The 19,459-nt window shown below is 49.6% G+C and overlaps 1 protein-coding gene across 1 annotated transcript in view; it reads left to right on the forward strand.

Moving 5' to 3' along the window:
* LOC144141154 (aldehyde dehydrogenase family 16 member A1-like) overlaps positions 1-19,459 on the forward strand; it is a 70,243-nt gene that overhangs the window by 30,611 nt on the left and 20,173 nt on the right. Inside the window, exons 8-9 of the mRNA XM_077672700.1 lie at positions 16,442-16,672; positions 18,028-18,167. Of these exons, the coding sequence (XP_077528826.1) occupies positions 16,442-16,672; positions 18,028-18,167 (371 nt within the window). The remainder of the gene's footprint in view (positions 1-16,441; positions 16,673-18,027; positions 18,168-19,459) is intronic.

Here is a 19,459-nt window from a genome sequence, read left to right on the forward strand (position 1 = left end):
ATTGTTCAGAGCATGTCAAGGGCTAGCTAGCAACAGTCGCTCACACCACCTACTTTAAGCTATTAAGAAAACACAGCAAAAACTGAACTGTACTACACCAAAACGAGCTACCTAACACGGCGCCGCTGTGGCCTACGAGGCAGAAAGACTGACAGCCAGACGGAAGCGCCGAATTTGCCCCCAGTGGCAGGAACGCGCACCGGGGCCTTGTCGAGCAATGCTGGCGGCGTCATGCTCTTCACACCTCCCCAATCTAGCCACCCTAGCTTGGCTGCGCCAACAACCCGTTCTACACCGGCAATGTTCCCAGACATTTTAGTTTGCTCACCAAAATAAAAAAAAAAGCGTACCAGGGGCCGGCACTGCAGAATTCCGCTATTAAAATTCAGTCGAACAATTTTCAGCTAAAATTTAGTCTGTTGTAGCGGATAGTCCGCTATAGCCGGGGCCATTATGTGCGGAGCGGACTCCACTTATGGTACAGTGCCTAGAATATACCGGCTAGTGTGCTGACCGCGGACTTCCCGGACGCACCGCGAGCGATGAATGCCGCCGGCCGCCGCTTGGAGCGCTGTCAGGCGGGTGGGTGCCGTTGGGTGGGTGCGGGCCGCGCTGTGCAGCCTTCGCAACACCTGCAAGAGGGCTGGTGCGTTTTTGCTTTTGTTCAGCCATAATCTCTTTTATTGAGAAGTTTAGTGAGGAGGGTATGGTTCATCTATTCCGGACAGCAGCTATTATGACGGTAGCTGACTGCAAGTTTCATGGCTTGCTTTGAGCCCTCGGCTAGGGGTGGCATATTCAGCCGTTGTTGCTGGCCAGAAAACGTTTATAAAGTTGAGCACAACTTCAAGTTTCGAACACACATGTTCATTTATTCATACATTCATGTGAACAACGCAGAAAATAGATCGCACAACACTTGTTACCTTTTTTTAGCAAACGCAGGCACATGACTAGAATTACACAAACAGCAGCGCACGCAGTCGATCAAGATTTACTGGCAGCGGCACATTTTAAGAAACTTTTGCCATCGCCTTTTACCCTCGCGCTCATTGTTGAGGCCCTTGACAAAAAACCGAAATCTCAACAGAACAAAAAACCTTACAACAGTAGATAAAACTTCCTTTTCATGCTTTGGGCAGCCAAGTTGAGGGAACAACAGTGTCTGCAGCTCACTGGAAAATTCAAGCAAACTCGTCTCATGGAGCTTGTTCTTGCTAAAAAACGTGGTAAATGCATCTTCCATGGCCTATACAGCAGATGACAAGTTCTGGCTAGGAAACACGCTCCTTGTTCGAGCGGTAACCGCTTTTACACAGCGGGACAGAGCAAGTTTTCTCTTTGCACTGTCGCTTTGGCTTTGACATTTTTCTGCACGGTTACACGTAGGTGACAGGTGTCGGAAGACCACAATCAGGAACTCAATCCATGAGTTGACCAGGCGGTGAAATCGCGCACCCCGGATACACGCGCGCACAGATAACTTGTAGAAGCGCACACCATGGCTTGCATGAGCAGATACTTACACAATACGGTAAATGCTGCATCTCGGTGCATAAAAACACGCGCACAAGCAGCTTGACCACGCACACACATTGCGAACTTGAAGCATTGAAGCCGGCTTCTGTTCTCTATCTTGCATGTTCCATCTAGTCTGTGGACGGCCTTTCATTGCATGTATGCTGTGCCTCATACGCTCCATCTGCGTTTGCTTTTACGTGCAAATGGTGGACGTGTATATAGTTCATCCGGCCTTGCAGCAATACTTGCTGCCCAGTCTGACCCAACCTGGGGGGAATCAGCCAGTCGCCTTTTCCTGTCCTCTTCTTCATTCTTTTGCTTTCCTATCGTCTTTCCTAACCCTGTCCTGTCATCTTCTCTTCCTTATTTCTCCGTTTTTTCTCCAGGCGGCGAGGGTTAACCCTGTGCGAAGGCTTCACCCTAGACCCCGAGCATAGGGTTATAGTGGCGAGGTACAGTTAACGTGCGCTTCAAAGCCACGTTCCCTTGTTGGGCTCGGTGGTGGGCGACTGGCTTTGCCACCGAATTGACTCCATTTTCTATGGCTATCTTCTCAGCTCCCGCAAAACACCCTGATCGACCTCCTAAAAGGGGTCGCACCGAAGCACTCCGCACCCAACCACCTCAGGCAGCTTTCAGCAAATACCTTGTTGTACACTCGACCGACGAAAAACCTATCACCGACCTGTCAGTCTTCTTGATTGCCAAGTGTATTGAAAACATTGTTGGAAAAGACTACAATGCCAAAAAGATGCCCTCTGGAGACCTTCTTGTTGAAGTTATGCGAAAAAACCAAAGTGAGAACCTCCTGAAGCAAGAAAAAATTGCCAACTTGACTGTCACAGTTACGCCACACCGCACGCTAAACACTGTCCAAGGTGTTATCTCTGACAAAGAACTCCTCCATGAGACAGATGATGATCTCCTTGAGGGACTGCATGACCAAGGTGTTGTTGATGTCCGTAGAATTATTATGAGAAGAGATGGAGCAGAGATCAAGACCCGACACATCATCCTAACCTTTGCTAGCTCTACCCTGCCAGAGACAGTGAAGGCAGCTTTCCTTAGCTGTCGTGTACGCGCCTACATTCCAAACCCGAGGCGATGCTTTAAATGTCAACACTACGGTCATGGAACTCTAGCTTGCCGTGGCAAGCTCACCTGTGCGAAATGTGGCGAGAATGATCACTCTTCTGATGACTGCAAAAACACAATCATGAAATGTTCGAACTGCAGTGGCTCACACGCTGCATACTCACGATCTTGCCCATCTTTCAAGAAAGAAAAAGAGATCATTCAGATCAAAGTAACCGAAAATATCAGTTTCCCTGAAGCACGCCAAAAGCACAAGATGTTTTCGGCTGCATCCTATGCAGACGCCGCCCGCCGGGGGTTGGGGCGACGTTTGGTTAGTACTGCGACACAATGCAGCTTAGCTGATGTGTCGCTGTCGTTAACCCCCTCCGAGCAACCACCAGCTCCTGCCTCTACAGCAGAAGCCCTGGTGGCTCCTCCTCCTGCTGGGCTGCCGTCCACAGCCGAGCACCCCGCCACTACGTCTGCGGAGCCCGTGGAGAATGTGGTGACGGGTGCTGTTGGGACTGGTCCGGCCTCTTCCAGTCCAGCTCCATTGGCCCGCACGACACCCGAGGGCATTGAGAGCATGAACTCAGGGGGCCCCGCACCGCAGGTTCCAACCAAGAAGCCTGCGGCCACCTCAGGAACCAATCCGCGAGGTGGATGTCGGATGGACACCATGTCGGTGCCGCCTGATTTGTCAGACGAGGACATGGACACCTCGGCATCTAAACCTGCCAGGCAGGCGCAAAATGAGCGCCGCAGCACTTTTGGCCGTGGGGAAAAACCACCTCATCGTACAACAGGCCCTAAACAAGACTCACTGACATGAACCAAAATAGGCAACTTCTCAACTACATCTTTATTATCTTTAATCCATAATAGCTGTTGAAAACATAGTTCAATGGAACTGTAGGGGTCTCATAAAAAGCTTGGATGATGTATATGAACTCCTTTATAAACATCAATCCAGTATTGTTTGCCTTCAAGAGACACACCTGAATCCCAAGCAAAGTAGCTTTCTTAAACAATACACTGTCTTCAGGAAAGATAGAGATGCCTTTGCACATTCATCTGGTGGGGTTGCCATTGTGACGTGAAAATACATTCCATCCCAGTCCATTAGACTACTCACTAGCCTTGAGGCAGTTGCTGTCCGCGTGATCATTTTTGGTCGGCTGATTACAATAGGTTCCTTATACATTCCCCCAGATCATCAATTGTCTACTTCAGAATTTGAGTCATTGGTAAAAGAGCTTCCTGAACCATTTATCTTAGTTGGAGACCTAAATGCACACAACAAACTCTGGGGTTCTGGGCGAACTGACGCTCGCGGCCGCTTGATGGAACATTTCCTAGTATCATCTGGTGCATGTTTGTTCAACAAAAAACAGCCGACATATTATAACATTACGCACAACACGTACTCACACATAGACTTGGCAATCGGTTCTGCTGTTCTTTTTCCACTCGTTGAGTGGCAGGTGGAGAAAAACACGCTTGGAAGTTACCAGTTCCCAGTATTCCTGAGATGCCTAGACAGAGACCCTTACACTCCCACCTCAACTAAAAGGTTTAAAGAAACCGCTGCAGACTGGGAGAAATTTAAGCAGAAATCTCAACTCACATACAGTTCCATAGAATGGGTATTGATGAAGCTTGTAGCCTTGTCACGGCACATATCCTTGACGCTGCAGAGAACTTCATTCCCCAGACTTCTGGTAACACAAGTAACCTAAGGCGGCCCTGGTGGAATGAAGAGTGTCGACAAGCACGCCAGGCACAGAACAAGGCGTGGGGCATTCTTCGCAGGTACCCCACTGCGGACAACCTTGTAGCGTTCAAGCGCACGAAAGCCATGGGAAGGCGCATTCGCCATCAGGCCAAAAACAATAGCTGGAGGTCCTTCTTAACTTCAATAAATTCTTTCACCGATACAAGAAAGGTTTGGAACAGGATAAGAAAACTAAATGGACAAAGCACACATGGCTTACCCCTTGTTGACATCACTGGTGGCACCCTAGAGGACCAGGCAAACGCGTTGGCACAATACTTCGAACACGTCTCAAGCTCTTCACATTACACAAGCACATTTATACACTACAAAAAGTCAGCTGAGCGGAAGTCCATACGTGACCACAAGCAATCAAACGACTCCTATAACTCTCCATTCTCCCTTCACGAGCTCATGACTGCGTTGGCTGGTTGCAAGCCTTCTGCGCCAGGTGCAGATAACATTACGTACGGCATGATCAAACACCTTCATACAGACACAATCAATACTCTCCTGTTTTTATTTAACAGAATATGGTGTGCTGGGCACTTTCCTAAGGCATGGAAACAGGCTATTGTTGTGCCACTGCTGAAAGGGGGAAAGGATGCATCCTGTGTTTCAAGTTATCGTCCAATTGCCCTGACCAGCTGCTTGTGCAAGCTGTTCGAAAAAATGATCAACAGAAGGTTACTATACTTCCTGGAATATAATGGTATTCTGGACAGCTGCCAGGCAGGTTTTCGGTCGGGCAGATCAACAACAGACCAACTTGTCGCTTTTGAATCCTATGTGAAAAATGCCTTTGTTAACAAACAGTTTTGCATGTCCATATTCTTTGATCTAGAAAAAGCATATGACACTGCCTGGCGCTACGGCATCCTGCGAGACCTGAAATCTTCTGGAATTTGTGGGAATATGCTTAATGCCCTTGAAAGCTATTTGTCTGAACGAACATTCAGAGTGAGGGTCCGGGGATGCAGTATCCGCGCTGTATATGCAAGAAAATGGCGTTCCTCAGGGTGGAGTACTTAGTTGCACACTTTTTATAGCTAAGATGAACACACTTGGAAAAGCTCTGCCCCGTACCATTTTTTACTCCATTTACGTGGATGATGTTCATATCAGTTTCCGGTCCTGTAACCTGTCTGTCTGTGAACGGCAGTTACAACTTGCCACAAACAGGCTTGTAAAATGGGCCGACGAAAATGGCTTTAAGCTAAATTCTCAAAAGAGCACATGTGTCTTATTTTCCAAGAGGCGTGGTATTCACCCTGAGCCCACCGTCCAGCTCAGTGGAGTGGCTGTGCCTGTGAAGAAGGAACACAAGTTTTTAGGGATTGTGCTAGATGAAAAGCTGTCATTTATTCCACATATAAAGCTACTCAAAATAAAATGTATAAAGGCAATGAATATCCTAAAAGTCCTATCCCACCACTCCTACGGCGCAGATAAGATGTGCCTGCTGCGTCTCTACAACAGTTTAGTGAAGTCGCGGTTGGACTATGGGAGCGTAGTATACGGGTCAGCTTCAAAAACCGCTTTAAAAATGCTTGACCCTGTTCTGCACCTTGGGCTTCGCCTTTCGTCAGGAGCCTTCCGAACGAGTCCTGCACAAAGCCTATATGTGGAATGTAACCAGTGGTGCCTGGAAGACCAGCGCTTGTACACAGATCTACTGTAAGCCATGAAGGCAACATCCATAAAAAATCACCCTTCTTCGTTTATTGTCAATGACACCTCTGCCATGCACTCGTTTCTCAGTCGGCCCTCTATATCTATGCCTTTTTCGTTGAGAGTGAAAGTGCACGCTGAAGAGCTTGGGCTTTCTTTTAGCGAGACTTACAAAACTTCAATCACAGACCTTGTTGCTCCCTGGGAAATGTCCCCGATTTCTTGTGATTTATCTTTTAGAGCCATTAACAAAAGAACTGCACCAAGAGAACTCATCTTGCAGCACTTCCTACATCTTGTGGTCTCTCTACCTCGCAATATGCATAACGCTAGCTTTGCACAAGGCAGGCATTCATGCACACCGCGAGGAACCACCGTGGGTTCGAGCTAGTTGAGCACGCTCACGATACTGAGACGCCGTCGCGCCAAATCAACACCGCCTCTGTTGGGCAGGTGGAGAAAGGGGCGACAAAGGAATATGCCCAGGGTACGGAGGGAAGACGTTTATTTTATACTAACATTCTAGTCACATATTTTACAGTCCCAATTACATAATTTGCAGTACAGGTACGTACTTCCCGTTAGGTGAAAGGGGCGATGGGGCGCCACGCGCAAGTGCGCACGTTTCGTCGGCGCAGAGCCAGTGGGCTCTTCTGTCAGGGCAAATTCCGGGGTGCTCGCACGTTGTGCGCGCGCGCATCGCCGTGCTGGCCGGATCGGCTCGCAGCAGCGAGGGAGACGGGGCCCATTCGCTCACAGGCGCGTACCGCACGGCGTGTTCGTCGAGTAATAGGTACGGCCTTACTATATGCAAGCGTAGGGACCACAGGAGCAGCCTTAGGCACGGGCCGCAGCCGGAAGGGCTGGTGGGCTTTCGCCGGCGCCACAGAGTGGCAGCCGGCTGGTAAAGAAAGCGTCACATACCTTCGGCCAACGCCTTCGGCGTCCTGGAAGCGTCTCCCCGAACGGACCCCCGCGCAGGGCGCGCGTTCGCGTCCTCGGCGAGAGTCGGGTTCGGACATCGTTCAAACGGACCAATGAGGTGAGGTTAGCTCCGCTACCAGGGCGGAGCGCCCGCTGCGTGACAGTGTTTTATCGCCGCAACGGTCTCTGCAGGCTTCACCTCACGCAAGAGTTTGAGAGACGGCTCGGCTCTACACAGAGGCGCCAAGACGAGCCGGAATTTCGGAGGAGAGAGGGGAAAAGCGCCGCGTGATGGCACAAACCCAGTGATCGCGCAATGGCCTGGGCGTCAGGATCCCCACACTCCCCTCTCCTTAAATGCCCTCGCCGGTCTGAGAGGAGTTGACCGGCCATCGCCCAGGCATGCAAAAGACGGCGAAGAGTAGAAAAGAATGCGTGCACACGGAGGTCTCAGTCCCCAGCCCATTCAAAAGGTTTACAAGCTCTACCAACACTACCCCATCCAGCACGAATGATACATACAGCAAAACTACACGCGACGCTGAGATACATAATACATGGTAACCGGTTCCACATGCATACACAAAATGAAGCTATTGATATATACAATGATTACAGGGATCGCGACACTATAGTAAGAACAATAATGGTAATAATATATACATGCAGTGCGATACTATGCTACATAGGGTTACAAAAAGAGCACACACTACGACTATAAAGAATCAGGGCTAAAGAAAAGACACAGGCATGCTAGAAACTACGCTGAGCTACGAAAATATTTTTACAAATTCAGGAGACGCGGTTCCGCGGGGCTTGTGCAAAGTTCTGCGGTTGGGAGCACGAAAGTTTTTTTAGGGGAAACGTCCGTTGGGGTCAATCAAGAAAGGAAGATGGTGGGCGCCAGTGCCGGAACGACCTCACCGTAGCGTCGAGACAGCAGCTCCGTGAGGGGGGCACCATCCAGGAGGAAATGCGGCTTGAGCAGCCAGCCGGCAGGTATGATGACCGCGATGGCGCCGCTCAGGTGTAGACCCCGCGTGGCACCCGATGGGTGCCCCGCCAAAGAGCGATGGCCCGTCGCTGGTGGTGGCTGCCGCCCAGCGCGAGCGAGGCATGCAGCTGCCGGACGACAGCCGTGGTGCCGATGACGCATGGTGCGGTTCCGATATGGCACCACATTGTCCACATCTGGAGAGGGCACCTCTTCCGCAGCTCGCAACCGGCCGCCAGTCCCGCTCTCGTCGGTACCGGGCAGCCCGGCTGCATTCGCCAGCCGTACATGCCGTTGAACCCCCATAGTCAGCGTAACTGTTCCGGGCTCGGTCAAGTTCCAGAAACGGGCACCTGCGGACCCTCCACCACACCGACGAGACACCACGTGACGGCGGCCCGCACCGGACGAAGCCGAAGCCACTCGCGGAATGCACCGTTGGGTTCGCTGAAGCCGGCAGAGGCACACACCACACGCACTCGCGAATACCCGCACAACATGCGTGTCACAGTGTTCGTGCCACCGGGGCCAAGTTCCTTCACCACAACGCGGTGCGCCCCACTCGTAGCATACGCCCGGCCCGCGTTTTCCAGGAAAACACAACCTCCCGTTGGCATTGAGTATATGGTCCCCCAAGGTCTGGCTCGCTCTCCCAACTTCGCACAGTTCACGCAACGGCCTCCAAGACACGCTGCTCGCCTGCTCGCCTCAACACTGGGGCCGTGGACGGCCGAAATCCGACACTTTCAAAACAAGCCCATAACTCTCGACCCTGGCTGCGCGCGAAAGCCAATGAGAGCCTTCGAAGGGCGCTCCCGCGACCGACCTAGCCACCGCTTTTCGGCATTCGCTCTTTCTTCAAGACTGCGCCCGAGTAAAAAAACAGAAGAGAAGTAAACTAGCCCTGCTCACTGCTAAACTGGATAAAAAAAAGAAAAGAAACGTACACAGCACTTCGTCCCGCGTGCGCAGACTAAGGGGGTTCCTGTACCAAATAAATAAAGTTAAAGCACTGGAAAAAGAAAACACTACATCGTGCACCGACAACACACACATAAAAAAGAAAAAAAAACAACCCTAACGCCTTCAACGAGGCTAACACACGAACCGTACCGAACCCAGAAACTAAGCAAACAAAATAGGTTCATGCTACATCACGCGGTACAACGCTCAAAATACTAAGCGGAACACTTCCTCACCCTGTGCAATTAAACTAGTGCTCTAAACAATAACAAAACAAATTAGGACAAGATACATTACGTGCAGTCATCAACGCCCAAATGGGGACACACTAATACAGACAGTGCCACGTTACATGCACACTCTTACAAACCGAGTAAAAAGAGAAAACATGCGCTTACAGCTTTGCTGGAGGGGAGTGACAACTGACCACACAGATTGGGCTGGGGCGGCCGGGGCGGCCGCGCTGACTGAGACTGAGAGAAGTGAAGTCAGCACGGGGGCGAAAGCGCCTGCCGTTTAGTGTGCTATGATCACTGAGGTGACCTCTTCCTGAGATTGTACCGATGAGCCGGCCGAGAGCAGCCTGGATCAGCGGGGATGCCTCGTTATTACCGCGCAGAGCCACTGTGCTCAAGCGCCAAATGGTCAGCCCGTGACACCATATAAGTAAAGCTCTGCTTGCTTCTCGGCAAAGGTCCCTTCAAGTCGCAAGCGACTACCTGCCAAGGACGCATACTGTCAAATGGCTTCACAATTCCAGGCGGCTTCCCACCGTGCGCCCTCGCCGTTTGACAGACATGGCAGGATCGGCAACAGCGAAAATGTCTTGCCTCGTCCCGGGCCACGTCACGGAGCGACTAAGTTTACCAAAACTTTGGAGCCGCCTAAATGCCCGGCGAATGGTTCGTCATGAGCTTAGCGCAGCAGTGCGCAACTCAGACTTAGGGGGTTACCACATTGAATGGTTCAATTGCCTCATCATCGATGGCTACGTAGTTAAGCACGAGTCCTTCACCGTCCAGCAGAAATGAGTCCCCCGGGGCGTCGGCGACACACGCTGACTTCAGCCCCCTCCCGCGCCTGCTACAAGACAAGTAGCATCTCGGCGCACGCCCGCAGCAGGACAAGCTACGTCTCGGCGTCTAAAAAAAAATCAAATAAAAAAAAAAGTGTCTCCCAGAGACCGTCGCAAATCCGGCGACAAAACGGGTCATTCTGCTAGCCGGCTACTAGCTCTTTTCGGCTCAATACAACCGCCTTGCAACGGGCATCGCTTCCCCCTCCTGATTTACAGCCGAGGCCCGTCCGCTTTCCGGCGGCATGGAGTTCGCGAAAAGCGCCTGCCCCTCTCTGCGGGGTGTCCGCGCGCTCTTTCTCAACTCTGGGCCCTCTTCCTCCACTGAACGGCTGTCAATTTTGCCTCCTTTACTGGCACACGCTTTTGCGCCGCCGGCTAAAGTCACACTTGGACAATGAATCTCGATATATTACGAAGCACGAGATAGCGCGTCAACTACCACGTTCGTGCTCTACTCTCAGGGGACGGCAACAAGCATATATCTCGCGTGCACTACTCCGAGTGGCGGCTGTGGCCTTTCTCCCGGAATACGTATACCGCCGCTCCAGTGGGGTGCGGTTGAACCGTCGCACTGCCCCGTGGGGCTGCGTTAACGAGGGGTGCACGCACACTCGCGTACGGAGGGGCAGTCGCCTCGTCCCCGTAGCAGCTACCGCTAGCGGATAAGCATTAAGACTGATTCCGGTTGCGTACTCAGCTTAATTAGCGGCCGAAGGCTAATGAGCCAACGGCCCCACGTTGGGCGCCAGTTTGTGGTCTCTCTACCTCGAAATATGCATAACGCTAGCTTTGCACAAGGCAGGCATTCATGCACACCGCGAGGAACCACCGTGGGTTCGAGCTAGTTGAGCACGCTCACGATACTGAGACGCCGTCGCGCCAAATCAACACCGCCTCTGTTGGGCAGGTGGAGAAAGGGGCGACAAAGGAATATGCCCAGGGTACGGAGGGAAGACGTTTATTTTATACTAACATTCTAGTCACATATTTTACAGTCCCAATTACATAATTTGCAGTACAGGTACGTACTTCCCGTTAGGTGAAAGGGGCGATGGGGCGCCACGCGCAAGTGCGCACGTTTCGTCGGCGCAGAGCCAGTGGGCTCTTCTGTCAGGGCAAATTCCGGGGTGCTCGCACGTTGTGCGCGCGCGCATCGCCGTGCTGGCCGGATCGGCTCGCAGCAGCGAGGGAGACGGGGCCCATTCGCTCACAGGCGCGTACCGCACGGCGTGTTCGTCGAGTAATAGGTACGGCCTTACTATATGCAAGCGTAGGGACCACAGGAGCAGCCTTAGGCACGGGCCGCAGCCGGAAGGGCTGGTGGGCTTTCGCCGGCGCCACAGAGTGGCAGCCGGCTGGTAAAGAAAGCGTCACATACCTTCGGCCAACGCCTTCGGCGTCCTGGAAGCGTCTCCCCGAACGGACCCCCGCGCAGCGCGCGCGTTCGCGTCCTCGGCGAGAGTCGGGTTCGGACATCGTTCAAACGGACCAATGAGGTGAGGTTAGCTCCGCTACCAGGGCGGAGCGCCCGCTGCGTGACAGTGTTTTATCGCCGCAACGGTCTCTGCAGGCTTCATCTCACGCAAGAGTTTGAGAGACGGCTCGGCTCTACACAGAGGCGCCAAGACGAGCCGGAATTTCGGAGGAGAGAGGGGAAAAGCGCCGCGTGATGGCACAAACCCAGTGATCGCGCAATGGCCTGGGCGTCAGGATCCCCACAATCTACGACACAAATATCCCTACACAACGTTTTACACAGATGCCTCCAAGTCCACCCATTCTGTGTCATGCGCTGCACATGGCCCAAACTTTGCTATCACAAAGACAATGAACAAAAATACCAGTATTTTTACAGCTGAGGCACAGGGCATTTTAACCACTGTGGAACATATTACAGATACCAGAATACACAGTTCCATTATTTTTGTAGACTCCCTGAGTGTAGTATTAGCTCTCCATTCAGGAAAACCAACAAGAAACATTATTTTAAACCGTCTTATCAAATCCATAATGTCTGCTTACGCTCTAAAATTGACTGTAGTAGTGTGCTGGGTACCTGGGCACAGCGGAATTTCGGGCAATGAAATTGCTGACCAGAATGCTGCTGTGGCGGCTCTCTGCAGTGTTGTAGATATCCCACATGTGCCCTACCTAGACATGAAACCACTAGTTCGGAGTATGCTTCGGAGGCGCTGGCAGGTACAGTGGGACACACAAATCAAAAGCAAACTACACATTATAAAACCACACATAGGGAAATACAACACAGAGAAACGGAACAGGTTCACAGAAATATCAATATGCAGATTAAGAATAGGTCACACACACGCTACACACTCATACCTTTTAAACGGAACCCCACCACCATCTTGTGAGAAATGCGGACGAAGACTTACAGTCCTCCATATATTGATTGAATGCTTGGCATACCATGACGCAAGGAAACGACACTTCCCAGAACTATACACCTTCACGATACCCTTACACCCATCCTTGTTTTTATCTGATCAACCCCCGATTAGAAGTGAACGCCTTTTAGCCTATCTCGCTGACATTGCATTTTTAGCACTCATCTCATACCATGTGTGACATCAGGGCCACCCAATGCAAATAGTGAGGGTGGTTCTCGGCGTTTTCATAACGTGCCAGGGACGTCACCGCCATCCCTGTTATGTTATGGCGCTCCCAGCACACATAAACATCGTCGCTGTTACCTCTCATCTTATTCATCTTCGCTTCTTAGAGTAAGGGCCCTTTACACCCATATATACACTCTTTTTATCAAGTACATCACAATCATCGCCACGGCATTTTAACAAATGTGGCAAAACAAACATTGTCTTGGCGCTCTTTGGCCTCAGACGCCCTTGCGCCAATAAAATATACATAGTAGTAGTAACATTCCGTCGGTTCACCTTCTCTGCACGTTTTCCGCCCTGGCCCTCGGCACCGAGTACGTCCGATCATGCAAGTGGAGCCCAGCTTCTTCTGTTTACGAACTTTGCCAGACAGAGTGGCACCTCGTTGCACCAATACTGTTTACAAAACTTAGTGAGCACCGCTTTCTAGACGTCCAGAAAGGTCACAGCTGTCACTGTTTTGTTTTGCGCACGTGCGCCATAAACTGGTGGGATCCTTGCTTTTCAAAATGGTTGAGTTAGTTGCAGGCGTTTCCAAACTCGTCGGCGCTATCTATCCTCCCTTGGGCCACTGACTTGGGAGATGATGGCTGCCTTACCTCGTAGCGATAAAAACCTCCACATTTTGGCTGGCGAAGGCATTTTACTGAGAGCAAACATGCTAATCGCCACACACAAACAACAAACGCACGCGCTCTGTTCAGCGGTAGTGGGCTAGCGTAGCCCAAGCCAAAGCCGCGACTTGAGTCACCATGTGTCGCCCCCTGGTGGTGCCGCTGCGAGGCTGCCTCCACGGCCGCCGGCTGCACGGTCTTTTGTAAACAAATATGGCGGCGGTCATGCAAACGTGCTGTGGCTGAAGTTTATGCACTTTGAGTCCAAAAAAAATGCACTTGAGCACTTTTTGGATACAGTTACCCTCCAATGGGTAGGTAAAATTCCGACCAAACTTGCATCGAATTTCGTTAACGCGGGATCAGTTTCCAAAAACGTTTCGTTGCCGCGAGATATAAAATACATGGGCATCTATGGACGTTCACCGGGGATGCGAAAATATTTCGTTGCCGCGGGAATTTTGTACCAGCGGGATTTCGTTATTGCGGGTTTTGACTGTATTGCGTGAAATTACGAGTTGTGGATTCTCATTATTGCGAGGCAACATTGGGAGCAGCACTCCTCAATAGAATTCATGTCACGATACAATCCCGTGAAAGCCGGCTTCTGTTGTCTGTCTGGCATGTTCCATCTAGTCTGTAGACAGCCTTTCATTGCATGTTTGCTGTGTCTCATACGCTCCATCTGCGTTTGCTTTTACGTGCAAATGGTGGACGTGTACATAGTTCATCCTGCCTTGCAGCAACACTTGCTAAGATAATTTCAGCTGATACTCTTGCTGACAAAGCAGGAGATGAACAGCCTCAGCAAAAGACCAAGAAAAAAGAAAAACCTCTAAATGCAAACTATGAAATAAAAAATAAAGCTGGGGGAGCATTCATGAACCCATAGCGCCTATCTAAATGTGCATTAATGTTCTTGGGTATTGGGCAATAACAAATTTTTGCATTTTGTTGAAAAAGTTATAAATAATCCCAGTAGGGTATTGGGCAATAACAAATTTTTGCATTTTGTTGAAAAAGTTATAAATAATCCCAGATAAAACACAAGATGGGGCCCTTAAAAATGTGTTTTCTGGTCCTTGAAAGTCCTTGAAAACCCTTGAATTTTTGCTTTTGAAGCGTATACGAACCCTGCTTGATGTACCCAGAAGTATTGCAACAGGCTTTGAAGCCAAAGCTGGTCTTTGTGGGCTAACCATGTGGTGTTGATGGGACAGGGGAAAAAAATTACCATCGCTTCCTAAAGAAAGTGCGGAGAAGTGCAAAAGCTAGACGTGTGTCCAAGCTTTGCTGAGAGCGCATCCAATCGATTGTCAAGTATTGAAAGACACAAACGGCAAACGGAGGAAGAACCCGTGGAACCATTTTTCGCGCACTAATTAAACGTGTCTGCGAACAGTCTAGATGTATCCCGGTAGGTGGTTTATGAGATAAAGGTGTATTATTGTACTCCTTCATGATCGGTGCGTGTATTGTCTTATCTGGAACCATTTTCTTTTTGCAATGTTTAAAGGAGCCATGAAGAGAAAACAAAAGTTTGTTTTATTCGAAAGTATAGGTGTTTCATAGTACCCCAAGCGCTTTCCCGGAAGCAAATGATGCTTTATTCACTGAGAAATAAGGCAATTTAAGCCAAAATTTTAAATCTCCCGCTAAATTGCACATTTCACGACGTGAACAATGGCGTCATACGAGCCGGTCCATGAAACAGATACTTCGTATGTCGACTCCATATAGCACCCACACGCGGGAGTCAGACAGGAACCGGAACTCGTGCCGAAACCGAGACGGCGGCCATTTTAAAAATAATAGTAAAACCTAGTCCACCCGCAGCCCTAGTCATGGAATCGCCTGATCCGGAGAACAAAACTCTCGCCGAGGAGCTCGGGCTTGCATTTAACAACCTTACACCACTTGAACGCTCAATGCTTCTAAGTGCACGAGCGGCAAGAGTTGTGGGATACGCGGTGGACGGGAAAGCGACCATTCCGCGATAGCCACAACAGACGAACGCCCTGCCGTCGGCACCACTGCCTCGTCAGCCCCGTCGCGACGGACGAATACGGACTGGTACGTATGTGCCGTATTTTTGTTAAGGTTAATAATAGTTCAATTTCAGTAGCAGTATCGCTTATGCCAGTTGGCCGGTATCGTGTATGGAAAGCTGTTCGCGCGAGCTCTCTGCTTCGACCAGAAAGATACGAGCGTCAATGCGCGGTGTTTACGGCATTTTTCCCCCCCAAGGTCAGAGCGCCTCGAACCCGAAAATTCGTCTGCGCGACGGCGAGTTGTCGAGCTCGACCGGGGGTAGTTTCATATGCATTGGCGCACACGCTTGCGTGTTCGTTAGGAACTTCAACCGTTTACTCCACCGTTCTTTGTCATAAAAAGAATGTGCAGTATGTTTCACGGGCATTTAGCTCACTATGCAAACTGTAAGCCCTGCCTAACATGCGTTTGTTTTTGCCGGCCTCCGCCAATCGCCGAGCATTCTCGAGTGACATCATAGGTTCTGTTGCGGAAAATGAGCTGGTGGGTCGCATGGTCATTTCCTTTTTTCCCAATTATGTAGCTTATTTGAGCGAAGTTTGCATTATAAGTGGTGTCGTTATGGGTCTAACGAGGCAATCTTTCGAATGAACCAAACTTGTGTTTTCTCTTCATGGCTCCTTTAAGCAATTGCTTTGGCACACTGGAAGCCCGTTCTCTCCCACATGCGCTGTGTGTCCAGCGATCTTATCAGAGCTTTTCACCCGACCAACACCTCTTTGGGGCAATACATTAGTTTTTGGTAGCGAAGCCCCTTTGGGGCTGGGGCTGTTGGCGTCTGCTGTCGTCGTAATTGTCGTTCGTCTCACGTAGTCGCGCTACTAAAACACTGGGAAACTCGGTCACACCTCACGCTAGAGCGTAACGCGTGCTAAAAAACACCGGGACACTCGTTTATGTCTCACTAGAGGGCTTCGTGCTTCAAAGACAAGAGACTTTCACAGCAATGCTGTATACCTCTACCACCCAGTGGTTTCATCTCCGTTGGCAAAAGCGCCAAGGCGCCAAGAATACGCTTAGTGCTTTCAGTGTACGGAAAATTTCCAAAACATTATTGTGCTATTTGGGTGTTTGCAAGAAAATGTCTTCTCCAAGTAGTGTGCCCCCCCCCCCCTCCTTCTTTATTGGACACAGGTGGGCCTTCCCTTGCTGCTGGTGACGCAGTTCCGCACGGCCAAGGAGTCGGTGTCTCTGGTGAACAGTGCTGTGCACCACTGCGAAGTGAGCCTGTGGACGGAGCGCACGGCCGCCGCCCTGGAGCTGGCCGCGGCTTACAAGGCCACCACGGTGTTCATCAACAGCCAGGGGCTGCGAGACGCCTCCGTCGAGTTCGGGTCACCCTCCGGCATCGTGGGAGGGGAGAGGGTGAGGGCCTCTCTCTACTGTCCAGGCCCTCTGCTCCGTCTGCTTTTTAAGTGCAGAGCACTTTAGGGGCTCGCCTTGTCGCCGTACCTCACTCGCTGGACCCAAGTAGAGCCACACGGCGTTCCGTCGTCGTGGTGTACACCAGAAGCTTCGAAAAGCAAGCGGTTTATTTAGTCATAAGCATTCGACACTCGTGAGCTGCTGCCGCTTGTCCTACATCTCCCCGTTGTTTAGTGCAAAGATAACTGTAGGCACATTTGAGGCAAAATGTGCGTAGTTGACCGGCAGCGCCCGCGTTCATTTAGTTGGGAACGCTCGTTGGGTTGGTTTTTACGATAGCAAGTGAAAAAAAGTGGAAGTGCAACCCCGGGACTTGTGGGAGGAAAAGCAAGCACAGAAAGAACAGGACTCCCGCGGGCGCATTTTCAGTCAGGGGGGCGTGCGAGCACTGCGAAGGCGGGAAAATTTGAATGGCATGGGGTGGTAGCAGTGAGCAGATAATGGCACTACAGCCCATTATGGCGAATCACTGCTCTGCACTTCCGACAGCTTTCACATGGAGTGGAACGGCTTTCTTTTTTTTTTTTTTTGCAGTTAACCGTCTCCCTAATCCTAAGTGTCAATTTTCACTGTCTATAACTGCACTGTAAAATAACGTACGCTTTTATTATCTGTAACTAGCACCCAAACACTAACCCTAACGTCCTAACACCTAAGCCTAACACCAATGGCAGTGTTAGCTGAGCCATTGCGCTGGTTTAGTGCGACAGATGATGGGGAAAACAAAAAAATATCACAAAAATGATAAGACGCCCGTCGATGTCCACAAAATTCTCAGTCATATACAGAAAGAAGTTATTCATAAAACTGTGTCCCGTTCTGTGCTCCAAAGAAAGAAACATCAAAAGAGCCTTGGTTGCATGCGGAGCCTGGAACCTGCCCAAGTCCCCAGAACAGCCCAAAACTCAAGTGCCACACCAAGCGGCCTGCACAAAGATAGCACAAGTTACTGCCTCTGCACAATGCACTTTGAATGCACACGTATGAAATGATGGAAGTCTTCTTGTGTGCAGCAAAGTGGCGAAGATACCTTTCTGTGTAATCCACATGCAAATGCAGTCAATGGACAGTGTCTACCTCACGTTTGCTTTTGAGCGGTGGCAGGCCACGTTGTAGTCTTCGACGCTCCAATCACATAGATGTGCGACTGCAGTCACTGAAACATTGCTATATCGATAGTCAATCAGTGGTACAGCTTCAGTTTCTAGATCCTAGCTTCCATACGATTGTCAGAGGTTGGCTATCCGTGGTCTCGACTAATGTGCTGCGCTCTCCCCATCGTCCCCCATATCCAGGGCCTGGCGGCGTTCATCAAGCCGGCCGAAGGACCAGCCCCAATCCAGCGCAGCTCATCCGACCTGAAACTGGAGGCGTTTGGGACCAAGACGGAAACGGTGACCCTGGGACCCTCTGGCATCAGCCCCGCATCAGAAGGGTGCGTGTGAATTGATTGATTGATTGATTGGTTGATTAGTTTGTGTGGTTTAAAGATAGATTGACTGATTGATTCGTTGGTTGGTTGCTTGCTTGGGAGATCAATTGACTGATTCATTCATTCATTGAATGATTGATTGATGGTTGTTGGTTGAGAGGTCAACTGACTAAAATGATCGATTGATTGATTAATTGGTTGGTTGAGAGATCAATTGATTGATTGATTGATTTATTGGTTGATTAGTTTGTTTGGTTTAAAGATAGATTGACTGATTGATTCGTTGGTTGCTTGGGAGATCAATTGACTGATTCATTCATTCATTGAATGATTGATTGATGGTTGTTGGTTGAGAGATCAACTGACTAAAATGATTGATTGATTAATTGGTTGGTTGAGAGATCAATTGACTGATTGATTGATTGATTGATTGATTGATTGATTGATTGATTGATTGATTGATTGATTGATTTATTTATTGGTTGATTAGTTTGTTTGGTTTAAAGATAGATTGACTGATTGATTCGTTGTTTGGTTGCTTGCTTGGGAGATCAATTGACTGATTCATTCATTCATTGAATGATTGATTGATGGTTGTTGGTTGAGAGATCAACTGACTAAAATGATCGATTGATTGATTAATTGGTTGGTTGAGAGATCAATTGACTGATACTGTGGATTGATTAACTGATTGATTGCTTGGTTGGTCGGTTGGTAAAGAGATCCGTTGACTCATTGATTAATTGGTCAATTGACTGGTGGATTGGTTGGTTGATTTATTTATAGTTGATCAATCAAATTGAATGATTAATTATTGTTGAATGACTGGTTGATCAATTGATTGAAGCGTCATTTACAACTTTAGCTACCACAGAGGCGAGGGCTTCAATTTAACGCCACTCTTTTTTTTAAGTGTTAAAAACATTTGCTGCAGTCAGGTGGAGGAAAATCTTTGTACTAGTATGTTGAACCACTTCAGCGTACAAAATGAATGAAAATGAATGGTTTCTGAATGCCTATCGCGGAATCTTGTGCATTGGCATTACTGTATGGACGTTGCTTGTTGAACATTAATAAAAATCCAAATTAACCTGATATCCTGCTTCCTCCCCCGTAAATTTACATCCCAGGAAATGTACTCAAATAAGCACTGCAACGGGCGTTGTGCTGAAATTTGGTTTTTTCAAGCTGTGGCTGGCTGTAGTGGCAGAACATAAAAGTGGTGTTTCATTTTGTTGTTTAAGGCTTCTTCTAATGTCCACACGCAAATTCCCCGCCCCTTTTTTTTTCTTAAA

This window comes from Haemaphysalis longicornis, unplaced genomic scaffold, assembly GCF_048455015.1.
Source record: "Haemaphysalis longicornis isolate Haplotype H1 unplaced genomic scaffold, Haemaphysalis longicornis Haplotype H1 scaffold_6, whole genome shotgun sequence".
NCBI classification, from domain to species: domain Eukaryota; kingdom Metazoa; phylum Arthropoda; class Arachnida; order Ixodida; family Ixodidae; genus Haemaphysalis; species Haemaphysalis longicornis.